Raw genomic sequence first — 26,312 nt, 5'->3', positions numbered from 1 at the left:
TGGGGCACCAATCCTGAATACAGACTGAACAAGTGGACTAACAGAATGAAGTAATAGCCTACTTGTTACCACCTACACAAGATACACATTAAATTTGTCACAAAGTGTTATGAATAGGAATTACACAGGAACTGATCAACGATTTGCAAGTGTGTTAATAAAATTCCTATCAAGCCCTAGTTATTTGGTATCTTGGAGGTAAGAACGTAGACGCGTTTCGAACCCAACCACATTTAACGGGTTCTCCTCAGGACATGGACTGGGGGGTCGTTGTCACTGTGAAATAATTAAAAGACAGTGTCAGTGAAAGGCTGACTAACATAAACTCTTCACTTGGACTCAGACACTCTGAAAATAAAGGTACCTTATTGATGAGAGGTTCGGATCACTCCCTGTAAATGAAATAGTGTAAAGATCTGAGTTAAAAACAATCCTCCACTGTCCCTATTGTGCTACACTTGTACACTTATAAGTCCAAGACATACCTCAAGGATACGCAAAGATTGCGGATACAAAGGGGGGTGCCGGCACACGTCAGTAGTTCGATGTGCAGATCTGTATGACTAGAGAAAGCAAAGGGACCTCTTAGTATAGCCCGTTTTAACTCTGCAATGCTAGGACGTTCGAACCAATTGATGAGTCCTACCTCCGTTTTGGGGCAATTATGTCCTCACTGCACGCGTGTAGAGGCGGCAGCCGCCGCACGGGCTTGTGAACTGTTAATACACAAAGCGAGTGTTTTAGGAAAACGTGATATTCCACTCTTTCGGTGTAGAGTATGTCCCTATGGGGTGACTTACTTCTCTGCAGAGTTTTGGAGACGCTACGGTCCGACACCCAAGTCGTTCTGGAAGACAGCTTGTGATCCCGGGGGGTGTGTCAACCTGTATTTGAATCGGCTGCGGTCCTGATGTATCTTGGGAAACGTAGTTTGAACTCCCGTGTCTATGGAATTTAGGTGAAGCTATGACGTGCAATCTGAGACTCGTGTCAGAATAGGCAGGCGTCTATAGATCTATTGCAACGTGATGTGATAGGTATTCCTTTAACTTTGATTGTCTCAACCTTGGTGTGCTACGATCACATGAGCTGCATCAAGCGGTAGCAGGTTCTCGTTGCGGACATGCAGAACATTATAGATTACTGAATTCATTCAGATCATTCAGTCCCGACATAGCAGTATTGAATTTTAAAATGAGGTAAGCCTCTTTTTGTGCCAGTCGTACATCCGGGTCCCCACCGGCACCCGCAATGTTTTTGATACTTGCCAAAATCGTCCATTTGAGATCATTGACCGAATGTTCTTTCTTCAAAAAGTGGGACACAAGGGGTGCTGTCAGTACTTTGTTATTTATCTGTGATCTATGTTGGATTATGCGTTGGCGCACTTCTTGGGTTGTTTTGCCTATGTACACTTTCCCGCAGGGGCATGTAATGGCATACACTGCATATTTTGTTTTACAGTTCGTGAAATCCTCGTGCCGCCAATGTTTTACTAGGTTGTGTACTACTGCATAGATTCAAACTGCCCGGCCATTGTTTTGTAAATAAGAAGCATCATCGGTGTCACAAGGAGGGCGCAATGAAAAGTGATGCATCGCTGTTTTCACACAGCGATGCGTCACTTTTCATAAATGAGGCCCTTACACTTTAGGTAATATTGTTTATTCTGTTGTTGATATTGTACAAGATGAAGTTTCATTTTTGTACCATGGTCAAAATCATCTGCATTCTATTATGCAGTTTGCATGGACTTTACAAACGTTAAAGGCTGGGAAGGTGCCTTGGGACTATATGAACACTTCTTCACTGTTTTTACCATTTAATCTGACTTTTAAACAAAAATTTATGTCAATGAAAGATGCCACGTTTTCACTTTTGCATATTGAAAAGTTAGAAACCTTATTATTTTCAGTGGCCCAGACAAATTCGGCAGTTTGGCTTATTCATGGGTTAATTATGCTTCCTTTCCCGCTGTTTAAATTTGAAGCATGCATGAAACACTATGCCATAGGCAGATATGAACCATTGGGTAGCACATATCTCCATGAAGTTTGGTCTCTTCAGTTCACCTATAGGTGTTTGAGGGAGGGTAAAGAAGTTTATTTAAAAGGTGAAGATTGCACATCCACACCCGATCACTCATTGGTCTGTAGGAATATACATTGCACGGTTCTTGCAACCAGGACGCACTGAATTTAGCGTGCATTTTAAAAGGTACACCAGCCCTGGCTATTACGCCGACATTCACGTTGTTAGCAAACGGTAGTTATTTATTATTAAATAATGACGATTGCTGTGGTGTGCTGGCGGAAATTCCGTATGTAGTGACTGTTTCCCAACGTGTAGTCTGTTGTCAGAATGTACTGCTTCCTCCTCCGCATGGGAAGCTTGATGTATCCATCTGGCCTTCCATTCCGACCTTGAAATCAGAGTTCAACAATATGAGTTGAATAAGGGCTCTATTGTCTCAAAAAGAAGTTGCCCTTATATCTGCGTGTGAAACATTCGTCCTTCACGTGGCTAATACTCGTACTGAGGTACATGCCTTACTAAACACAGATCTCCCACTGCATTTTGGAGCGTTGATTCACACTATCTTTAATGCCTCCTTGCCCACGGGCCTGGCACACTTTTTTAAAGTAGTAAGTTCTGGCCTTGTGACTTCATTCCAAGCTTCATTTGGTGTGATACCAGCATCTTTTCATTCTATTTTTCCAGCGTCTTTGGCTGTTTCCCCTTAATTCTCGCTTTGGCTGCCGGTGTACTGCTGTTAATTTGCTTGCTGCAAAATGGTTGCAACTTCGTAACCGGATGCTTGAATACTATGGATCGGACCTCTAGCTACTTCGAGTGTGACGTATAGTTATTCTTTCTGGTTTTCGTACCGTACATGCGTGCAGCCAGTTTTCCATTGCTTGGATTGCAATTTTGAATGGGCTCTGGATTTGTGTCTCTGCAATACGGTGTCTCCTAACCCGGATTATGATCTACTAATAAGCCCCTTAGTTGCTCATAAATTAGTCTGTTCTGGAGTCTGGATTATGGCCTGCGCTACAGTTCATGGGGTCCTGGGCAATTGGAACATATGGACTGCAGCCCATGACCTTCTGGCACTCGGTTATCTTGAAGAACACCCGAGTAGTTCTCTGATGGTGCTAGAGGCTACTGCTGTTGAAGAACATGTGTGTTCCATTCCATTGTTAAATTGGATGGCTGAAATGTTCACTTCCTGTTGGAGGCGGTTGCGACGTACTGTGCCTATACACCGTTGTATAGAAGCGACACCAAAAAAAAATTTGGCTTATAGACTGAGGAAATTTTTTTCCCTTCAGTTTTTTCTTATTCTACATGTTGCATATGTTTTGACACTAAACATCAATGTAAAATTTAGCAAATTTTAAGATTTACTAATTCGAATATTGCTCGCACAAATTCCGTTTGGTGAAAATGTGAAGTTGGTTTGGTCTCATTCGAACTTGAACTCTGCGTTCTAAATATTGCTCCTGCTATTGTGCATTCTCCGATCAAGGAAGGGTGTAGTAAGGGCCTGGCCTTGTTGCGCACATTGTTAAGTTAGCATAGGCTTACTAGAAGTTTAAACGCAATTTTACCTTTTTGCTGCTTTTGCACACAGCACTGCATATAACTGCTGTTGTAAGTTAGGGTGTGTGAAAGTCTTCACATGTGAATGGCCTGTTTTCAGCATCCCTAGACTTACATCGTGACTCCAGTCTGCACACTGAGTTGTAAAGCCTCCAAGGTCATCATAACAAGGTATTTGTTGTTCGGGCTGCTCGGCTCACATTTTTAGACATAACATAAAAACAGCTGCAGCCAATGTGATTCTGGCGCCTTTAATATCACACTGTAAGCATGATTTCAAACACTAGGAAGAATCCCGTTTTTCCAGAGAGACAGAGAGCTTTCGCAGATCCTGATGTAATCCATTCCGGCTGATGCTAGAGGTATGGGGTTCCCCACACAAGCCTAAGAGACCTTCTATAATTTATAAAACATATTTCCTAGCTGGGGAGGGTGATTCACTATACGCAATAGGACCTATTTTCACCATCATTGTAATATGATTTCTCCCTTTATGTTGTATGGAATTGTAACAATGCTGATCATATTATTTCTAATCATATGTCTGCTTATGTTAGCAAATATACTACATTTACGTTGAGAAAATAAATATTTTAACCCTTCCTGTGTCTTTTTTTTACTCTTGTTGAGGACTAGTATGAGAGTATAACGAAAGAGTGTTCTTGCTTCCCACCATTCCTGAGTATAACCTGAGTTGCATGTTCTGGTTTATCTAATCATGGTTCCTTTGCTATAGGACGAAGAGCTAATGCGACACTGATGCTAGCTGGTTAGGGTTTCTAGGCACTAAGGTGAGTTTTTTGGTACACCACACTTCACTGAGGTCCTGGGTCTCTGTTCACAGTTCTGTGTAGGAGCAGAATCCCTGCAACAATCTAGAGTTATCGTTCAAAGACTATTTTTCATATTTATTAAAAAATCTAATAATTTGCTGAGTTCAGATTATTGATAAATATTTTGAAATGGTAATTCTTAGAAAGTTGTATTTTCCCTGTTTGATGCTGGTGTTACCTTTTTTTCTAACTGATGCTCCTGGATGCTAATTTGAATTAGCCTGATAGCAATTCCCAGGCAGTGCTTGGTCTTAATGAGTAGTGAAAACTGCTCCCAGAAAAGAACAATTGCTTAGGCCTGCTGACAGGTAGGTTGGGTGTGGGGTCTATTTGAAAATGTTTACACTTCCAAGACTTCCAAAGCATCAGTGGGACCTCATGCAAAGGTGTCCGGTTGTGATGCAGCATCAACATATACATCTTCAGGCTTGCCCCACTATAAGATGTTAGCTCCACATAAAGAGACTGAGTCAGAAGGTAGAATATTTAACAGGGATGAACCTGCTTGGTGTATCCGACATGCACTCCATTGTGGTGGGCCTGAAAAAGCGCTCAGGCATGGTCTAATGTGTCTATAGACTATCATTGGTGCTTAGTGCTTTTTGGTGGTATTTTTGCTTAAATTATTACAAATTCTTATCTCTGGTTTCCCTGTTTGATTTTGGTTGTTTCAGTGTCCTTTTTAAACATTTTTATTTCAGTTTGGGATGTTTTGACTCTATTACTATTTTGGTACTGCATAAATACTTTAAATATTGGTAAATCTGTCTGCTGTGTGCCGTAGTTACCTGGAGGTGGTGTCAGGCTACTTTAGTGACTTTTGGAGTTCGCCCTTACAAGTTAGAGTTATTATTTCTTGTTAGTAGTCCACTTTCTTGCACCTTGTATCTGAACATATCTTATATGGCAATCTGTTTCTGAAATCCGTTTTTCATTTATAAACATGTTTCATGCTTGCTAAGGTACCAATAAAAAAAAAAGAAATAATCACAAACTGACTGAAATCAAAAATCGGTCTCATTTTGTAATTCTTGTAGAGAAATCCTGCTACAGATTTGTTGCAATTAAGGGATAGGGTCACAGAGTGAGAAGCAGTATTCTTTAATATGGAAGCAAGGTGTATGCACAAAGTGATCACCAGTAAAGCCAATGAGAAACAGCTGTTGAGCCAGCGCCAACATACAATCGCTTTAGAATACACATTTTGGAGGTATCGTGGCACATGAGAAAAACTACCAATGAGATCTAAACATATTTTGACTCTTTGCATAAAAATAAGTAAAAGAAAATAAATGAACAATGCCAGAGCAAAAGAATATGAAAGGTAACATGAAATTAACAAGAACACACAATCATAATATAAGTTAAATATTTGCTACAAGACATAGTTATTAAACATTTTCAGCATTTTTTTTAATATGCTCACTGCAGGGGCCAAAATATAATCGCTGATTAACTGGGCGTATGATATGGTGGACCTTTGGTATCATTGACAGATCGAATTAAGATTCTCAGACACCTTGTGCCCTATCCGAACTTCGTTTGTGGCACGTTAGAATTCTTCGGACAACCATCAAATATTGATTGGTCCGTTTTTATACAGATGTGTACCGCTCAAGCAAATTTTGAGTCCTGAAGATGACCATGTAATAATATAGCGGTCGCAACACTTTTTAGCCACCTGTTTGGTTTGTGATATCTTGTGATATGTTTGTTTTCTTGTATACCAGCATTTTGTCTTGTGCACAACTGTTTTCCTCTTTTAAAATTTATGTAATGAATAATAATTTTTTTTTGATATTGAAAATTTTTGAGTTTATGAATTTATAGGCTTCTTCACTTGCTTCGTTCTGTTTATTAACCATTGTTTCTATTTTTAATTGGATGTGTGGAGTTGCATAGTTTATGTGACCTTTCTCCTGAACCGCTTGTTAGGTGCATCAACTGTTTGTCCCTGGTTCAGGGTTGTTGGACAGCCCCTGTGGTTTCTAATGATCACTGCATATCCTGGTCCGAATAGGAACATCCAACTTCCAACTCTCCCGTTTTTGTTTTTCATGTGGGTTCTCATCATCCCATAACTTTGCCCTAAAACTACATCTGACATCTTTGCTTGCTGAACCTCCCGAATGAATGCCTACAGTGGCCCTTTTGCAGCTACAAGTCTTGCACCACACCACTTTCCAATGTTATATAAACAAACCACCAGTAAAGTTTTCATTGAAGAAATAGTCCACATCTAAAGCCAGCGCCTTGAAACCGTTTGGTGTACGTGCCCTATATAAGTTCATTTAACATAACATAACATAACATAACAACCATCCTTCATTCCAATACAATTTGTCTTGAAGTCACTAAGTTCTCAAGTGATTCCTCATTGAACAAATATTCATTGATCTCTGAAACACTGAACATTACACAAGACTTAGTCTAACTACATCAAATGCAGTATATGCAGTTCAGCCATCACAGCCATTTCAACTATCAGCTACCAATCTCCTTAATCAGGAACACAGGAACACCATCCGTCTCACCACCAGCACCGACAACACCCTGACCACCGCCGAACACCTGCATTTCCAGATCCACACCGACCCGAACACCACCCTCAGAGGCACCCTGATCTACCGACCCCCGGGACCACGCACACAATTCAGCGAGGACATCGCCGACTTCGTCAGCCCGCATGCCCTCCCCTCCGCCGACTACATCCTCCTGGGGGACCTCAACTTCCACCTGGAGAACAACAACGACCGCAACACCAGCGCCCTGCTCGACAACCTCGCCAATCTTGGACTCAAGCAACTGGTGTCCACCCCCACCCACCTCGCCGGACACACACTTGACGCAGTCTTCTCTTCCAGCACAGACATCCACTTCAGCCACGCCACAGAGCTTCAATGGACGGACCACAGCTGCGTCCACTTCGCCTTCAAGAGAACGACGACCCACCACCACCAGCAACAGGCCGCCCGCAGAAGCTGGAACAAGATCACAGCAGACCAGCTCGCCACCTCCCTGAGCCAGCACCCTCCTGCCAGCTCAGCGAACCCCAGCCAGGCCGCCGACAACCTCACGAAGTGGATCAGCAACTGCGCAGACGAACTCGCCCCGCTGAGGACCCCGCCCAGCAGACCCGGCAGCAAGAAAGCCCCGTGGTTCACCGACGAACTCAAGAACTCCAAGAAGAAATGTCGAGCCCTCGAGAAAGTCTGGAGAAGGGAACCTACACCGGACAACAGGACCACCTTCAAGCTGGCCACCCGGAAGCACCACCAGCTGATCCGCGCCGCCAAGAAAACTGCATTCAAAGACCGGCTGGACAACAACGCACACAACTGCAAGGAACTCTTCAACATCGTGAAAGAGCTATCCAACCCCAGCGCAGGAAACAACAACATCACCCCATCGCAAGACCTCTGCAACTCCCTCGCTTCATACTTCCACAACAAGATCGCGGACATACACAACAGCTTCAACAACCAACCAACGCACACCAAGACCGAACAACCACCCCCCCACCACCACCCTCCACGCCTGGACCCCGATCAGCACCGAAGACACCATCCGCACGATGAACTCCATCCACTCCGGATCACCGACCGACCCCTGCCCTCACCACGTCTTCAACAAGGCTGACGCTGTCATCGCACCCCACCTGCGAGACATCATCAACACATCCTTCGACACCGCCACCTTCCCTGAGAGCTGGAAGCACAACGAACTCAGCGCTCTACTCAAGAAACCCACAGTGGACCCCACCGAACTCAAGAATTACCGCCCCATCTCGCTCCTCCCGTTTCCAGCCAAAGTCATCGAGAAGACCGTCAACAAGCAGATGGCCGCCTTCCTCGAGTCGAATGGATCCCTCGACCCCTCACAGTCCGGCTTCCGAGCGAATCACAGCACCGAGACCGCCCTCATCGCCGCCACCGACGACATCCGAGCCCTGATGGACAACGGAGAAACAGCGGCCCTCATCCTCCTAGACCTCTCCGCGGCATTCGACACGGTCTGCCACCGCACCCTAGTACAGCGCCTCAGCAACGTCGGAATCCAGGACAAGGCACTGGAATGGGTCATCTCCTTCCTCGACGGAAGAACACAGAGAGTCCGCCTACCACCGTACAAGTCAGAAGCCACCGAAGTCATCTGCGGTGTCCCTCAAGGATCCTCTCTGAGCCCCACCCTCTTCAACGTCTACATGAGCCCCCTCGCGGCCATCGCACGCCAACACAACCTCAACATAATCTCCTACGCCGACGACACCCAGCTGATCCTCTCCCTGACCAACGACCCCGCCGCCGCCAGAGCCAACCTGCACGAAGGGATGAAAGAGGTAGCCGAGTGGATGACGAACAGCCGCCTGAAACTGAACTCAGACAAGACGGAGGTCCTCATCCTGGGCTCCTCACCCTCCGCCTGGAACGACTCCTGGTGGCCTCCCGCCCTGGGCACCGCACCCAAACCAACAGACCATGCACGCAACCTGGGCTTCATCCTGGACTCCTCCCTCTCCATGACCAGGCAAGCCAACAACGTTTCCTCGGCATGCTTCAACATCCTACGCATGCTACGGAAGATCTTCTGGTGGATCCCCACCGAGACCAGGAAGACCGTCACCCAGGCCCTCGTCACTAGCCGACTGGACTACGGCAACGCCCTCTACGCCGGTGCCACTGCCAAGCTCCAGAAGAGACTCCAGCGGATCCAGAACGCCTCAGCCAGACTCATCCTCGACATCCCACGAACCAGCCACATCTCCGGACATCTGAGAGACCTTCACTGGCTCCCCGTCAACAAAAGAATCACCTTCCGCCTCCTCACCCACGCACACAAAGCCCTACACGACCAAGGACCGAGCTACCTCAACAGCCGAATCAACTTCTACGCTCCCAAACGCCACCTCCGATCAGCCAACCACGCCCTCGCCGCCGTCCCCCGCATCCGAAGAGCGACTACAGGAGGAAGGTCCTTCTCCTACCTGGCCGCCAAGACCTGGAACTCCCTCCCGACCGACCTGCGCCTGACCCAAGACCACCTCTCCTTCAGGAAGAAGCTGAAGACCTGGCTGTTCGAGCAGTAGCGGCACCCCCCCCCCCCCAGCGCCTTGAGACCCTACGGGTATGTAGTGCGCTTTATAAATGTCACTGATTGATTGATTGATTGAATCACGGCATAAGCCAGACCATTTCACCATTCCATTCTGCATCTATCATGCTCCATCTATCCATCACAAATACCTAGCCTGCTCGTAAAATGACTCCTATTGCTTTTAATACTTCCCTCTTGGTTACCTCCAAAAAGATTTCAAATTCCTACAACCATGTTAAATGTGGCAATTAACATCATGAAAAGACTTGACTTCCTAAAAAACAACATTTTAATTAATACTACAATGAAAGCTTCCTGCACTCTGGTACTTACAAAATACCAACCCGACAAATATTTTGTAAACAGGAATGTAAAACACAGCTAACAACACTTTGCTCCAGTCACAAATACTTCATCACTATAGTAAGCAACCACTAGAATGAAACTATATCAGAAGCATCTCACGAAGGCAAAACCTTCTTCAGACTCACCTTGCATTGCATCTTTCTGACTGTTCTATCAAAAAATCGGTGTTTATTTGGGAATACCATGTTGCCACCAGTTCATATTGCATCTCCTCCAGGCTTTCCGAGGAAAAAGCACCATGTGTAGACATCTCCAAAATTGCTGTGGATCAACTAACTGTGGGGCATATTACCAAGGGGCAATTATCGCCGATTTAGCAGCCGTTTTCGGCTGCTAAGCGGCGATAATTCTATCGCCCTATTAGCAAGCTGTCGCTAACTGATGTTAGCGACAGCTTTTAGGCGATAGCGAGCGGTTTGGGGCCCGCTTTGCATGTCAGCGATGTTTATCGCTAATGACATGCAAAGTGGGCGTACCCAACCAAAGAGGTTGCGACTGAAAGCAGTCGCTAACGTCGCTATCGCCTATTAGGAAGACAGGTGTAGCATTGAAAATATTCGCGCTAAGCGCGAATATCTCCAAATACTAACACCTGCCCAAACCAGTTCTTAGCCATGTTATCCGTTGCTAATGTGTGAATATCGCTGTATTCTCAGCTATATTCACGCATTTCGCCGCTATCGTTGGATGTATTAGCACAATGGAGAAAAACGTTGCTAATAGCATGTTTTCTCCGCTAACATATCCAGCGATAGGCAGCGATAAAAAAATCGTCGCTAAGCCTATTTAGCGATAAATATCGCTACTTGTTGGTAATATGCCCCCAAATTTCAGTGAGTGGGATTTCACTCATAATAGCTGTACCTATTGGTATAGAGCTAATGACCAACTCTGGAGATGAAATATAAAGCAAAGTCATATCTCCTGCAAAAACATTTCCTTAATATGTGTAGCTACTGCACGTAATCCTCTAAAAATTAGGCATACTATCAAAAAGTACATTCCATAGACCAAGCACCTTCAGTGGGACGTTCCCTCCTTCGGAGTGATTACTTTTTTTGACCATGTTTCTTTGGCTGAGATTTTCAACAGAAAGTCCGCCAATGTACTAGAGAATTTTCAGCTCTTGAAATGGCAAATTTATCACAACTTCTTTTTTTTACCACTGTATATCGTATCATCTCATTTTAGATTTAAATCATCAATATATAATTCACAAATGGCTATTTTAATATATTTTTAATTCTTAAGCTGCCAAACTACCATTTGCTCTCATCAACACTTCATTGAAGCTTGCAAAAGTTGAAATGTTTCTGCACGTTAATGTAAGTCTCAAATGGGTCTACAATGGATTGAATATGCTCTATCTTTCATTTTCCATCAGAATCAATTATACTCAGTAATTAGATTCCAATGAGTTTTCTAAATGTGTTTAAGGCAGTGAGCATGGTGCCTCAAAATCACACTTGAACTAAAGTGTTCGGGCCTAGTCAGTGTGGTTTTCTCTTCCTTGTGTGCGCATGCCTGCCGGGGAGCAGTCGTGCGCCACAGTGCTCGTGTGCGCAGGACGGCTCCCTGCCGTCCTGCCACATGGCACCGGAAATCCCTCTAGTGAAGGCACCTGAGGGATTTATTTTTCTCCCCCAAAGCCTTGGGAGCTGGTGTAAGAGCTTCCCCAGCTCCTGAGGCCCCCCCTCTGGTTTCTTTGAAATGACGATCATTTCATAGAAACTGAAACTGAAATGAGACACCAGGGAGGCTGGAGCGGCTCTTTGGGCAAGGGCCTTTGCTCCCCCCAAAAGAATTGGTTACATTTAGTCTTTCTGCCCGCCCTGAGTAAGTAGCTCCCAAAGTGCCCTCCGGGGGGCAGAAAGCCCACTAGATGCTAGGGATTTTTTGGGGGCTACCCAAAATGGGCATGCAAATGCCGTCACCCCCTGCCAAACTTACAGCCTTTCTGCCTCCCCTGGGGGGCAGATAGGGGCAGTAGCAGCAAAGGGGTTCATTTAACCCTCAATATTTTGTCTCTAGTTAATTACCTTTGCTTTTAACTACTACACAAGACACATGAGTATGGCATAAATTAGATATAAATTAGATATAAAGATGAACAGAGAGTGATATGCCATTTATTCCCAATGTTGAAAGACCCCCTAATCATATCTTTATTTTTTTTTATTTGTTGTTGTTCACTGTACAGGAGACACATAGGGCCTGGTTTATTCTTTGTGGGATGGAGTAGCGTCCTTTGGGATGGTGGATGAAAAAAGTCTGCCATTCTAACGGTACTCTGTCCACCAAATTTAGTGAGAACAGCTGGCCTAACGATCATCTCTGTACCTCGAAAGAACCACTGCCAAATACAAAAAGTTTGGTGGACAGCCACCAATAGTTTTTGATTGTGATTCATCAAACTTTTAGCATTTTTTGTTTTACAGAAACAATCTCCAGAAGAGTCATTATTTTTTTGTTTTTCCTGGCATCACACTGTCGGCTCTAAACATAGCAGGTGGGCTGATGGCTTTTCGCATAAATTGAAAGACTCCGGAAGTTCATGGGCTGTTTCTTCGTCTGCCCAGATATTAGCCACTGCTCAGTATTACGAGAATAGGGATAAGGAAGAGAAAGATAAGGTTGAGAAAAAGACTAAAGAATTAAAAACGAAGGTTCTTTTGCAACAGGCTTATCCCCCTCGTTCTGCTCAGCGCCAGTTTCAACAGCCTCCCCAAAAACCTGAACCTTTTGGTCCGCGACCTTTGCTTGGTCCTAATCAGTGTGCCTATTGTAAAGAGGAAGGTCATTTTAAGAATAGCTGTCTGGTTTTATTGCAGCGTATTAGTGGATTCTCAGAGCCACGAGGCCGTGGTGGTTTTCAGTCAGCACCTAGAGGTAGAGGGCGTGGTGCGTTGCCTCAAGGACAGCGTTCCTTTCCCCCTCAGAATTCTTTGAATTATTTTGATCAGCAGAATACTCAGTCTGCACAATATTACAATGATGATTATTGTGTTGAGGGTGAGGTTCAGGATTTCCATTCTAGTTAGGACAGCCATGGACAAAGTAAGGGAGTTGTATCAGTTCCAGTGGATCAGAATGGGCCTTATGTTGAAGTTGTTGCATTGGGTGTTGCAGAGCTATTATTTCTTTTGGATACTGGTGCAATGAGAAGTTCTATCATTCACTTCAAACTTCCTGGGGCACCTTTGTCTGGCTTAACTAATGTTTCTGTAGGATTTTCTGGCGCCCAAGTTGCTAACCCGGTTTCTTGTCCTTTGCCTCTTTCGATTGGTCCTTACGATTTGGAAGCTCCGCTTATTTTAATGACTGGTTACGGAAAGAACTTGTTGGGTTTGGATTTGTTGAAACGTCTTCATGCAACATTGTATTATTCCCCCTCTAGTGTGCATCTTACTTTAGGTGAGAAATTGGTTTCTCCTATGTATTTATCGAAAGACAAACTTCCACCTGAATTGCGTTCTCTTCCTGCTACACTTTGTGCTACAGGTCCGAATGATGTTGGTCTGCTCCAGATTCTACCTTACGTGGTTAATATTAAGCCTAATGTTAAATTACCACGCATTCCTCAGTATAAGATTTCCAATGATGGTGAACAAGCTTTGTTGGCTATTATCTATGATCTGGTTAAGAAGGGTGTGGTTGAAGAGACGAGAGGTAATGTTTGCAACAGTCCTGTTCTACCTGTTCTTAAATGCACTGATCCTTCTCAGCCTCCTGTATATCGTTTTGTGATTGATCTTCGGGAGGTCAACAAGATTGTTGTCCCCCAGTTTCCTGTTGCCCCAGATATCACTGCCTTGCTTACTATGATACCTGCTTTGGCGGCATCGTTCTCGGTTATTGATCTCAAAAATGCTTTCTTCAGTATTCATTTCATTTCATTTTTCTTTATTTCGGTTAAACAACCTTAAAAGAATACAGTACAATACAATTTTAAAACATTACAGTACAATATACATATCGACACCGTCCCGGGTTAATATTAAAAGGAAACTAGCAGCAGGTCCTTCGTAGTTAGATTAGCACACATCGAGGAACACATGATAGATGACAATTTTTTCAAAAGTACTAAAAAAAAAAATTTAAAAAAAACAAGGCACCAGGAACTCTAAGATCAGACCAGTTCCTATTATCATTATTCTAGTTTAAGTCACTCTATTTAAGTGCAATATAAATCTAAATCAAATTCAATTACATGCACCACTTAATAGTAATATTTTCAGGCCAGTTGCATATAAACAATTAGTTCGGGTAGAATAGAGTTCAAATCAGTATTCCTATTGCTGAGGAAAGTAGGGATATTTATGGCTTCTGTCTTGGAGGCCGAAGTTTCCGGTTCAAGCGTGCACCTCAAGGCTATTGTCAGAGTCCCTCCATTTATAGTCAGGCTTTGAAATCTCAGCTCGATGCTTTCATTTTGCCCCAGGTGCCACTCTGATTCAGTATGTGGACGATTTGTTAGTTGCTGCTGATTCGGAGGATGTTTGTAAGAAAGTGACTGTTTCACTGTTGCGTCATTTGTCTGACCTGCACCACAAGGTGTCCCCCTCTAAATTGCAATATTGCCGCCAAGAGGTTACCTATTTAGGTCATCTCTTGTCGAAGGAGGGAAGACGATTGACCCCAGAAAGATTCCAAGCAATTGCACGAATGTCTGTACCATCCACACAAAGAGAGGTGCGTGCCTTCCTGGGCATTACCTCTTACTGTAGACAGTGGATTTTGAATTTTTCTTTGTTGGCTAAACCTCTGTTGGCACTCATGTTGAAAGATACACCCCAACCTCTTCTTTGGACTGATGAATGTCAGAAAAGTTTTTCTGACTTACGTACCGCCTTGTGTTCTGCTCCTGTGTTAGGTACTCCAGATTACAGTAAGCCTTTCACACTTTACGTTCAGGAAAGAGAAGGTTGCGCGTTGTCAGTTTTAACGCAACACTTTGGAGACAAACAACGGCCATGTGCCTATTTTTCGGCTACGTTGGATCCAGTAGCCAAGGCATTGCCAAGTTGTCTCAGAGCTACAGCAGCAACAGCGATCTCCATTCGCCAATCTCACTCTTGTTGTTATGGTACCACATGCAGTGGATACTCTTTTGAACAGAACGAAAACACAACACCTCATGAGTGCTCGCTTGTCTGGATATGAGCTGATGCTTTTGGCTAGCCATATACATATCAAGCGGTGTAATAGTTTGAATCCAGCAACGTTTTAGCCCATTCCCGAAGAGAAAGACACTCAAGAACAGCATGATTGTTTTCTCCGAACAGAGGAGGAAACGAAAGGCAGAATAGACTTAAAAAAAAGACACACCACTTGTGGATCCGGATGGGATCCTATGGGTAGATGGGTCTTGTTTTAAACTTCCAAATGGCGAGACGACTGCAGCTTATGCTGTAACCACCATGTATACGGTAGTGGAGACAGCAAGTATTTCACAGAATTCAGCCCAAGCAGCTGAACTGATTGCCCTGACGAGAGCTTGTGTTTTGGCTAAGGGAAAGAGAGTAAACGTTTACACTGATAGCCAATACGCCTTTGGTGTACCTCATAGCTTTGGTCGTTTGTGGAAGGAAAGAGGATTCTTTACTTCACATGGGACTAAGATACAGCATGGTCAGTTGGTGACTGACCTTCTCGAATCACTTGCTTTGCCTACACAAATAGCAATAATGAAGTGTAGTGCTCATAAGAAGATCACTGATGATGTGGGTCGCGGGAATGCTTTTGCAGACGAGGTAGCGAAAGAAACAGCGAGAGATGCTACGAGTCGCATGTGTGTTGCAGGCCCTGCAAGATGGGTCAGAGAGGGAGGAATGTGTGAGGATACAATAGAAAGTGTAAGAACGATTTAAGAAGAAGCTACTGAGAAAGAATTGAGTAAGTGAAGAGAAAGTAAGGGAATGTTGGACGTGACAGGGTGTTGGACGGAATTGTCAGAAAATCAGCGTTGGCTGTTACCGGACGCCTATGTACTGCGCCTATGGCGCATGGTCTAGCCCACATTAGTGCAAAAGGCATATGCAAACTTCTGGCTCCAGTTTGGCAGAATTAAGGAATTCCTAAATGTGCGGAGTATGTGGTGAAGCATTGCATTGTTTGTTTAATGCATAATCCAGGAAAGGGAACCACAACTCCAGCAGGTCATTTTGCTCCTCCTACTTACCCTTTTGAGGTATTACAAATCAATTACATTCATATGGATCGTTGTAATAACATCAAGTATGTTCTGGTGGTGGTGTGTGCCTTTTCCAGATGGATAGAGGCCTACCCCCTAAAGGACAATATTGCTTTGTCTACTGCCAAAGTCCTTTTAAAGGAAGTTTTCCTGAGGTTGGTTTGCCACGCATTGTCTGGAGTGACAATGGGAGTGAATTTGTAGGTCAAATCATGCAGAAAGTGAGTACGGATCTCGGTATCAGGCAGAAATTCCATGCGGCAAACCACCCTCAGTCAGCAGGTTTGGTAGAGTGCTATAATGGCACTCTCAAGCTTAAGTTAGCGAAGATTCAGGCCAGCATGGGTCTTGCTTGGCCTGATGCTTTACCTTTGGCACTTTTATCAACGAGAACTACAGTACATTCTTGTTTAGGACTCAGCCCATATGAGGTCGTTTTTGGGCACCCAGCCAATGTCTGGGGAGTCCCTCGACCTAAGAAGTATTCTGACATCCCACACCCAAGGTTGATTGATTATTTACATGACCTTACCACTAAATTATGTGTTCTTCATCAACAGGTTCAAAACGCTTTGCCGGAGCCTTCTGCGGATCCAGGTCACTCCATCCAACCCGGTGACTCGGTCTGTCTGAAGAATTTCCAGTGGAAAAATAATCTGGAACCTCATTGGGGCCCGCCTCGGCAAGTCTTGCTAACAAGTCTTGCAGTAAAGGTCGTCGGGAAGAAGAACTGGGTCCATGGCGTGCACTGTAAGAGGGTACCTTTGCCTTTGCCTTATGATCAGTGGGTTCGCAAGGGAATAAGTGACAGTGAAGGCGAAAGGGTCCCCCGATTTGTACCTTTCAGTAGTGCACGCCTGGATCAAACGAACTCTAAGAAAGAAGACGACGACGTGTTGCAAGAAGCTGTACCATCACATCTGCGATTGAACACAGTAAATCCAGAGACTTTTTTCCAAGAGCAAACGATCCCTAATAAGACTCGGTACAATTTAAGATCCAGATCAACGAAAGACAATTGAACTTTCTTTTTTCCTTTTTCTGATTACACCTTTTTGAGAGTCATTTTTATTCCACTATCCATCAAGTTGCAGGGTCACGGTAGGAGTCTCAAGCTGTGACCTGAGTAGTGACAGTAGGTCTGCAGGACTTGCAGTGTCATAGGACGGCTAATAATCACAGCTAAGTGATCTAGGAAGATTGCCATGAGCAACGCTTTAGAGTATGGATATTAAAGTGGAAAAGAGTGATAAGAATGAACAAATGAAAAGTAAATGTAGAGAAATATTGGTTAGTCCATGTGGCATAATTTTAATATGTTCATGTATTCTATTGGCTTGTGTGAGTTGGGTTGTTTACACTATGCAGCAAGCACCTGTTCCAACTTCTGTTTCCTTGTCTTTTCCTACTACTGCCTCCCAACATCAGTTTCATACACTCCCAGAACATGAGCAAATTAGAAGAACAGAATACTTCAATAATTCATTTATTCAGTTATTGCATCAACATCAACTGATAGTCAACACCACTGACTGTTGGGTCTGTGGGCTCACGCCCCATAACACAGAGAGAGGGATGCCATATTTAGTCCTTCCATTTTCTTATGAAGGCTCCGCTTGGGCCTATTTGGCCATGTTTTCTAATGTTTATCAGAATCAACTTCGATATCCTCCTGGTAGTCCATATGGTGGTGGAGCAGATTTTAGTCACAGTTCCTTAATAAAGGGAATAGTAGCGATGGTTAGAATTGCTGAGATTAGTAAGATTCCCGTTGATGAGAAACGAGCATATGATGGCTGGAATGTGACTCGTTATGTTACTAGCCTTACAGATAAGGCTAGATGAAGGAGATCCCCACCAATTTGGACTGTACCTCATCGAGGCAATTTCTGTTTGCAGATCAATGGCCAAAATGTTGAAAATCAACAGGAGAAGAGTGTCTGTTCCCAGACGTATGTCTATCCACCTCAGATTTCTTTACCGTTAGTGCCATCACAAGGCACATATTTTATCTGCCATGATAGAGCCTATACGTGGCTTCCTACCTATTTTTCAGGAACCTGCTATTTGGCTTTTCTTCTTCCTCCAACATATACTGCTTCTTCAGGTCATCATAGAAAGAGATATGGCAGAGGGGTTATTGATTCTAAGGACACAGCAGGACAAGAGGGAGGTGACTTCATCAAAGGGTTGCTTCCTTTCTGGGGCCCAATGGCCAACAGCAGAGACATCAGACAGCTAGTTTGTGTTGTTGAGGCTACCATAAATGTAACTTCTGGAGCCTTAAGTAATCTGACAGCCGAACTTCAGGCGGATTGCCTTATGACTTTGCAGAACCGGATGGTTCTAGACATTGTCCTTGCAGATCGTGGAGGAGTTTGTAAATTGATCGGGTCTAGTTGCTGCATTTACATTCCTGATAATGCCCCTACAGTATACCAAGCCATCTCTAAGTTGCATATCATTTCCGAGTCTATACACCAGGACACAGGAGATTGGTCTGTGATGGGATGGTTTTGGGGACTACTGTCCACTTGGGGATAGGAAGATACTAACTTTCCTTGGAATGATCTTGGCCATCATTTTCTCTTGTTGTCTCTGTTTACAGAGTGGCCCTGCCATCTGCGGTGTTTGTGCCACCATGTGTGTCCCAAGGCCTGTGTCACAGAAAATAGAGAACATTAAAATGATGTTGCAGCAACAGCTCGATGACCTCATGGCCATTGACATCGACTCAGACTAACTTGTGTCCTTTGTATTTTGCCTGAGTAATGGCAAAAGGAGGGTCTGAGAATCTTCGGTTTCTGACTTTGCCCGTATTTAGCAGCCATTTTGTGTCTCGTTGCCATTTTGTGTTGCCCTCACTCAGGCAGCATGGCGAACTGAGTGTTTTTGCTTTTCTCAGACTGATACGTGTTCCTTCTGTTAAAGAGTAACCCCCTGCCCTTGTTTACGAAACTAATGTCAGGGTCTGGCGGGTTTCGTTAATCCATGTCTGGGTTGATTGATCCCTGTCTCAACTTACTATTTGGCTTCTCCTATTCTTTCCTTGCATTATCTTGTCCGACTGGCTTTCGCTATTCTCTCCTTGTATTCTCTTGTTACACAACTATCCTTTGAGGCATACAAATACGTCCCGCCACCTGCAAATTGGATTGTCCGTACTGGCACTGATTAATTTGTTGGGAGGGGTAACACACGGCGTTTGAGAAGAGGGGCGTATTTGGGACACCTGATAGCTTGTTTTCCAACTTTTCCTATTGGCTTGCTTTGTATGTGTAGGGAGTAAACTTTGTAAATATGTGTTCTATAAAAGATTGTGCGCCACGGATTGAAGTGGCAGTCTCCTTAGAATCTACCTTGTGTGTAACTTCTGGGACAACTGTGCTTAGCTACAGCTAATAAACCTGGTTTTCTATGCCCAACAGAGTGTCTCGTGTCTGTGTTCGACAAGGCAGGTGAACTCTGGGATTTAAGGCATGCCATGCGCCGCCAGGCCCATAAGACTCGGTTCTCCAGGGATTGCCAAGAACAGTTAAACAGTCAACACAGCATTATGCCGTTTGTAGCCATATTCTCTATAATATTGATAAGAAAGGCCTCAAAACTGTCTGTCATGCTCTCGACAACTAGTAATGTGGTGGCTCAACACAGAAAAACAAATAGGCTATAATTTAGTACCACTTACCCTTTAATATTGGTACAATCTTCCACATTGCAATAGGCCCCGAGCTTGAAAATTGTCCCAGGGAGCATTCCAGGAAAAACAATGGCAATCCAGCGAAGACCAGCATGATTACATAAGGTATGAGATAGGCGCCTGGTGGCAAAATAAAGTTTAGTATTGTGTATAAATCCAGTGCTGAATACAGAAGATGCTTATGAGAAAGTATTATGTGAACATGCGCAATAAGTCCGTTGAATATTTCCACTAACAAAAGAAAATTAGATAACAGAAGTAAACATTTTTCTGATATTAGACCATGCATGACATGTTACTCAATAGAAGATCTTAATTTGAATATGGATAAATTATAGGGGCCTGTTCACAAACTGCATTTTGTATGACATTTTGTAGTACTGCAATAGTACAACAAATGTACTACAAAATGGTATTCACAAACGTATATGTGGAGGTTTTGGCTCCCCCTCTCATACTTTTTTGTGCAGAGATCTCTGATCCGACTCTGGAGTCTCCACATATATAAGTATACTCTTTGGTAGAAAATATGGATGGGACAGAGGAGTGGCTGGAAAATGGGGAATGCTTATGACAAAAGGGAGTGGATTTAGGATGAGTAAGGAGGGGTTTAGGGAGAGTTATCGAGGTATTGAGGAAGGGACATACTCTCAATCACAAATGACTAAGCCCATTGCTGTAACAAATTGCCCTTCTAAATTTTCGCAGCCAAAAGGGGACCCAACACTGCAATTAACTACTTCAGCTAAGAGTTGAAGTAAGTCCAGCACCACACATGGTCAACTACTAGTACTGTAACACCCTCCTATAGAAAATATTGGAGGTTGGAGCTTAAAATTGAAATTCCCTACAAAAGAAAGTTAAATTAAATTAAACTAAATCATTTAAAAATGGTTAGAAATATAAAGGAAATGTAATGTACTGTAAAACGAATATATAAAAGTAAAACATATATGTAATTTAAATATAAAAGATTATGACAACCTTTTTTAATTTAGAAATGATTATAAGATCATTTTTAATTGAAGATAAATTACTTTTAATTAATTCTATGATCCACTTTTAATAATTATTAACACATAATGACAACATTATTTGTTTACTTCTGGTGGTATTTTCTTTTATTTAAACTTCAGGAGAATAATTTTAGCTGAATTGAAAATATTTAAATCCATTAAGTACCATTCTCTTGTTGGGATCTTGCTAGTTTTTACGTGACGTGCATAACGTGAGTGCTCACTTCCACAAAACCTACCAATCAGCAACATGCATACTTTGACACTTGACAATAGTTAACATTTTAACCAGGCCTGTTCTCATGATAATAGCTGTGATGAACTGAGTTCTGGAGTCCCAATTTTCCTTTAGTGCTATCAGCAGTCACTGTGTATAAACTTGAGAGAAAGGAGACATGAGATCTAGCATTGCAGTCAGATCTAGCATTGCAGTTTTGCGTATTCCTCGATTCATCGGGTACAGTCATGTTTGTATGTACATACACAGTACGTTTATGTATGGTGCTGTTGGTAGGGGGCTTTATTGTTGTGTTCAGTCAAAATAGCACACTGCTGAACATTTTCAGGGCTACACCTGCATGCGAGAGAACGTTCAGGCTAATGTCATCCCAATGCCCTTGTTCAGCAGGTGCAAGCTCATTGCTTCTCAAGGTTCATCTCACATTGTCAAAGTTCATGTTGTATGCATGTATGTATGTTCTTATATAGCGCCCGATGTTACCCTTGGGCATCTCAGCGCTTGCCTTGGGAACCCGTCCTGGTTTTTCCCTGTGAGATCACCCGTGCTGGGCATCCCCAAGGTGAAAGCCAGGCATCCCGCCGCGGGGGGGCCATTGTGGAGATTAAGCAAGCTTGTTGCCCAGAGCTGCATAGTGTGAACTCGTGCTTAGAGTGGGCACCGAAGCGAGAATTATTGAGTCCGTGGACAATTGGGTTCAGGACCCTGCCGCGTCGGGAATCGAACCCTGGTCCCGGGTCTGACCTCAGCTTCAGGGTATGCCTCCTCTAACCAGTGAGCCACACTTCTCCATGTTGTGAGGATGTGATTTCCCTGTGGGTGTATTCCTCTCTTATGGTGAGGTAAAAGTGATATGAAGATAGAAGTAGGAGTAGAAGATAGAGCTAGTTTCTGCAGCTAGATCAATTCTTTACTCTAAAACAAATTGAAGCCTTTTCTCTAACCTTTGGACATCACTCTACTTGTTAATGCTCTTGTGGTTTCTCATCTTGTTTGAAAACTAAACTTTAAGTGGAGTGCCATAATCCTATCTTGAACCTTTATTAGCTGTCCTTTTCTTATCAACCAGTATAGGTTCTAGTACATAAAATATGAGGATTACGTTCAAAACACCCAACATTATTTTCACAGCACTCTATGAAAAACAACCTAAGTACCTGTACAACCTACTGAAAAAGCCTGGTTGTGGACGAAGTCTGAGAAGGAAAAACACTTTCTAACTAAAAACAACATATTTGCTTACATCAGTGAGTGCTAATCAGTTTTTTTTCTCGATACTGACCCGACCTTTTGGAAGTAGATGACAGAAGGCATATGATCCAGTAAGTACTTGCTTTCAATTTGGAAAAAATGTAGACACATCTGTTTGAGCTCCATCTGAATGCTTAAGTTCTGGTTGAAGGGCAGGTTTTTCATACAAGACACCAAATCATCTCAGGTAGGAGGTGAGTTCTTTATTTCATTGTACTCCTTTAGGTTACAGCACCAGTTCATATGTCTTGTAAGAGTTCTATCCTCCCAACAACTCCCTATCTGCCAGCTTCTACTCCTGACTACACTACAGCAGTCTATTACATCAATCACCCTCAGTATTCTAGACATCACTTCAGACATAGAGGAAACGGGGATGAACAGGATACTACGCAACACACATTCTCACAGACAACAAAACAAAGAACAGATATTGCCTTGAATACACAGTACAGGGACAACTTTTCACAATCACTTGAACTTCAACAAGTTTAGCTAACGCAGTCACCCAACTATAACCTGTTAAACTCTCTAATACCCACACAGTGACAAAAGAACAGACACAATTCACAGAAACTCTGTTATAGGTCAAAAGATGAGGTTCCTCACGCCTCATGTAAAACAAGGAAACAAGACAACGGCACGTTTTGACTATCATTGCTTAACAGTCCAACTGTCTTGCCACCTCCTTAGACATGAAGCACTACCACCACATATCTGCATACTTACAATGATACCATTCAACATTCATGCACACAGGACATATAGTCATAGATGACCAGTCACACAAAAGCCAGGACACATAATCAACTGGCTACCTTCAACAAGGAGTTGCCATGCCATCACTTAGACAAATGGCCCATTACTAACAGAACATGAAGCTAACTCCTAAGGCCACACTTTATTTGTGATGGGCAGTGGTAGGAGGCAATTTACTTGGTTGTACAAAGTCCTTGAGTACCATACACAATCATCACAACAGCTCCTCCACAATGTATGGGTATCTGAAACAGGGAGAGCTGTCCACTATAAGGAATGGACCACACATTGTATTACTGAAAGCCACATTTAAATGCATACAATGCAATGTCTTGCAGCACAGGGCATATTTATCTCCTGCTAGAAGATTTTCCCCCAGCACTACCTGCCCATGCTGTGCTGCTGCTTTGTTGCCTCAGCTATCTTCCACCACATTTTGTGGAATCGTCCTTCTTTGTGTCCCACTGGTCTGAAGTTTAGGGTTGGCTGGCAACCATCACTGGGTTAGGCAGCTTAAATAGTTGGGTGGCTTGTACCCTGGAATTATATAAGAAACCTAAAAGGAGCGCAGCTAATTTCTTGGAACTCGATTTGCTGATTGTCAAACAAGCAGCCACTATTAAATGAAAGGCAGGACCAGCCCACTGGTACTAGTACAACATACCAAAGGTGGATTGAGTTTCCATCCTGTTCAAGAAGCAACCAGAGCACATAGGCCTCCTGTCAAGTAACGTCAACAACTCTGGATCTTCACATGCATCAATACCTTAGCCCCCCACCCAAAAAAAAACATAGCCAACTCACACAAACACAGGCCAACTGGTATATAGAAGAACTCAGAATGACCAAACAGTCCTGCAAGCAATTAGACTGGAGACCCAGAGCCAAGATGAATCAAGCAATGACATGTTCAAACCTGCCCCTAGGTGCTACCACCGGCAATTTCAGGACACCAAGAGGAAGGCCATAGCAAAATGCATCAACACTAGCTTCAACAGCAGCAAAGAAATGTTTCAAATCTTCAAGGAGTTCGCTTCATCTGTGCAGCAGCTGCCAGCAACATCATCCTAACTCAAGAACTATATGTGTGTGTGTGTGTGTGTAATATATATATATATACATATATATATATATATACATATATATATACACATACATGCATACATATACATACACAAATATGTATATACAATATGTCGACCGATATTGAATGAAGGAAACACGCTTGCCACATGGAAAGCCATTCACAGGGGAAATCATGAAGACTATACACTCCAGGCCCCTGTCAGACCCCAGACTCTTGCCCCTACCATGCCTTCCACAAGAGCTCCACTCCAATCAGTGGTGCTCCCACACTCATCGTGAAGACCTTCATCAACACAGTCACCTTCCCAGAAGACTCCAAGCATGCAACTGTCAACATCCTCCTGAAGACCCAACTTAACTTGCTAGCAAACAACCACACTGCCGCCTACAATTCAGAGCTATGGTCCTAGAAATAGCCATCAACAGACACCAACAGACGCCTTGCTAGCCAACAGCTCCTCTTCATCACGGAATCTGGATTCAGTCCAAACACAATACAATGAGAGCTGTGATTGCAGTAGCCTTCCAGATGATCTTTAACAGAGCAGAAACCGTGGCCCCCATTATCTCGAACTCTCCATGGCCTATGGCACAGTCTCCCATTCCATCATGATCAGATGACTAATTAAGACTGGCCTCCAATGAGCGGCTCTGCAGATTTCTTATCGAAAGGACTCAAACAGTCAACATGCCGCTTTACTTCTCAAAAGCCCGAAAACTCATTTGCGGAGTCTTGCAGGGCTCCTCACTCAAGCCGCCTCTCTTCAAAAGCTAGATGATACTGCTCACAGACATCATCCGAGCACACAACATGAAAATATGCCAACAAATCATAACTGATGCTTTCCCTCTTGGACAAAACTCCTATCACAAGGAATAACTTCAACACCTGCATGACTGAAGTAGCCACCTGGATGAAGGCCTACCGCCTCACGCTTAACATGGTGATCTTTGGAAAGGATGTCTGGCTGTGGGACTCAGCCTGGTGTCCAACAAACCTCAGATCTGCTCCCAGCCCCTGACCAAGAAGCCTCAGAATCATCATTGACAGTGAACTCGACAAATCCGCCCAGGTCAGTGGTATTGCCACATTCTACTTCCACACCCTGAAGAAAGAAATCTTGAAGAGGCTGCTAAACAACATCAGGAAGACCATCACCCAATTTCTCTTCACCAGCAGATTGGACTGTGGGAACTCCCTCTACATAGGAATCACCAACCAACTCATAAAAAGACCGTATAGCCCCTGCACACAATCTAGAATTTTCAGGGAGGTGGCCCCGGTCCCTGAGTGAAATTCTTTGTTTTTAGACACTTGGGGTGAGAACAGGTGACACATGTCAGAGAGGGAAATATAGGTTCACAGACCGGGAGGACACACGTGGGGTTTGAAATTTGTTTCATATTATTGGTCAGGTACACTGGAAATATATTACAATCAGAATAGCAATTGAGCTCATCGTGGGCAAGGGATTAGATTGCAGACGTTTGTGGATTCAGATGGTCGTGCAGAATTTGCCCACTTGATCTCAATTGTGTTAGCAAATCAACATAGTTAAAAATGAAATTTTTTTGTAAAATGCAGATAGGTGGCAACAACAATCAGTGGTAAAACATCTCTGCGGTGAAAATGGAAATTGTTTGGCAGCAATGGGGTAAACGCTGCAAAATATATTTTGTAAAACCTGAAAGACTGAGGTGTTGATTAGCATTTGCACATTTGATTGTTCACAGTAATTTAATACTAATGATAATAATGAATTGCAATATAAATCTTAATTAACATTTAATTTGGAAGTTTAACCCAAGTAAATCCCGATCACAGCAGTGGAATGAATAATCATTCAGCCTCTCTTCTGTGAATATAGCCACATTGCACTATTTAAAATGGGTACCAAAGATGTAACAGCCATGTGAACAAGGCCAGTGTTTTGACCAAAACGTGTCATGGCAGATTATTGTGCAAAATAAATTTGGTATAAGAAGTTGGTCCTTGAGGATAACAGAGGAGTGATGGGAAACTACCTACTGGGGGTCGCCAGTAGGTAGTTATAGTTACGACCTAGTTTCCATAGGAAACCCACAACATTCTATTTGGAATAACTTTGGCGCCGGTGGATGAATCTTCGTGAATTTCTCCAAGAAAATGGCCTGCTCGGTTCCGCTCCTT

The 26,312-nt window shown here is 43.5% G+C and overlaps 1 protein-coding gene across 2 annotated transcripts in view; it reads right to left on the bottom strand.

Annotated features, from left to right (window-relative positions):
* The window catches only part of LOC147718740 (sodium- and chloride-dependent neutral and basic amino acid transporter B(0+)-like), a 425,103-nt gene that overhangs the window by 326,725 nt on the left and 72,066 nt on the right, over positions 1-26,312 (bottom strand). For both annotated transcript variants that reach the window (XM_086918726.1, XM_086918727.1), the window contains one exon: positions 19,781-19,912. In XM_086918726.1, the coding sequence (XP_086774852.1) occupies positions 19,781-19,912 (132 nt within the window). The remainder of the gene's footprint in view (positions 1-19,780; positions 19,913-26,312) is intronic.

This window comes from Lissotriton vulgaris, chromosome 4_1 (genome assembly GCF_964263255.1).
Source record: "Lissotriton vulgaris chromosome 4_1, aLisVul1.2, whole genome shotgun sequence".
In the NCBI taxonomy this organism is placed as follows: domain Eukaryota; kingdom Metazoa; phylum Chordata; class Amphibia; order Caudata; family Salamandridae; genus Lissotriton; species Lissotriton vulgaris.
The sequence above is the reverse complement of the archived record's forward strand: the minus strand, read 5'-3'. Positions and strand labels throughout refer to the sequence as shown.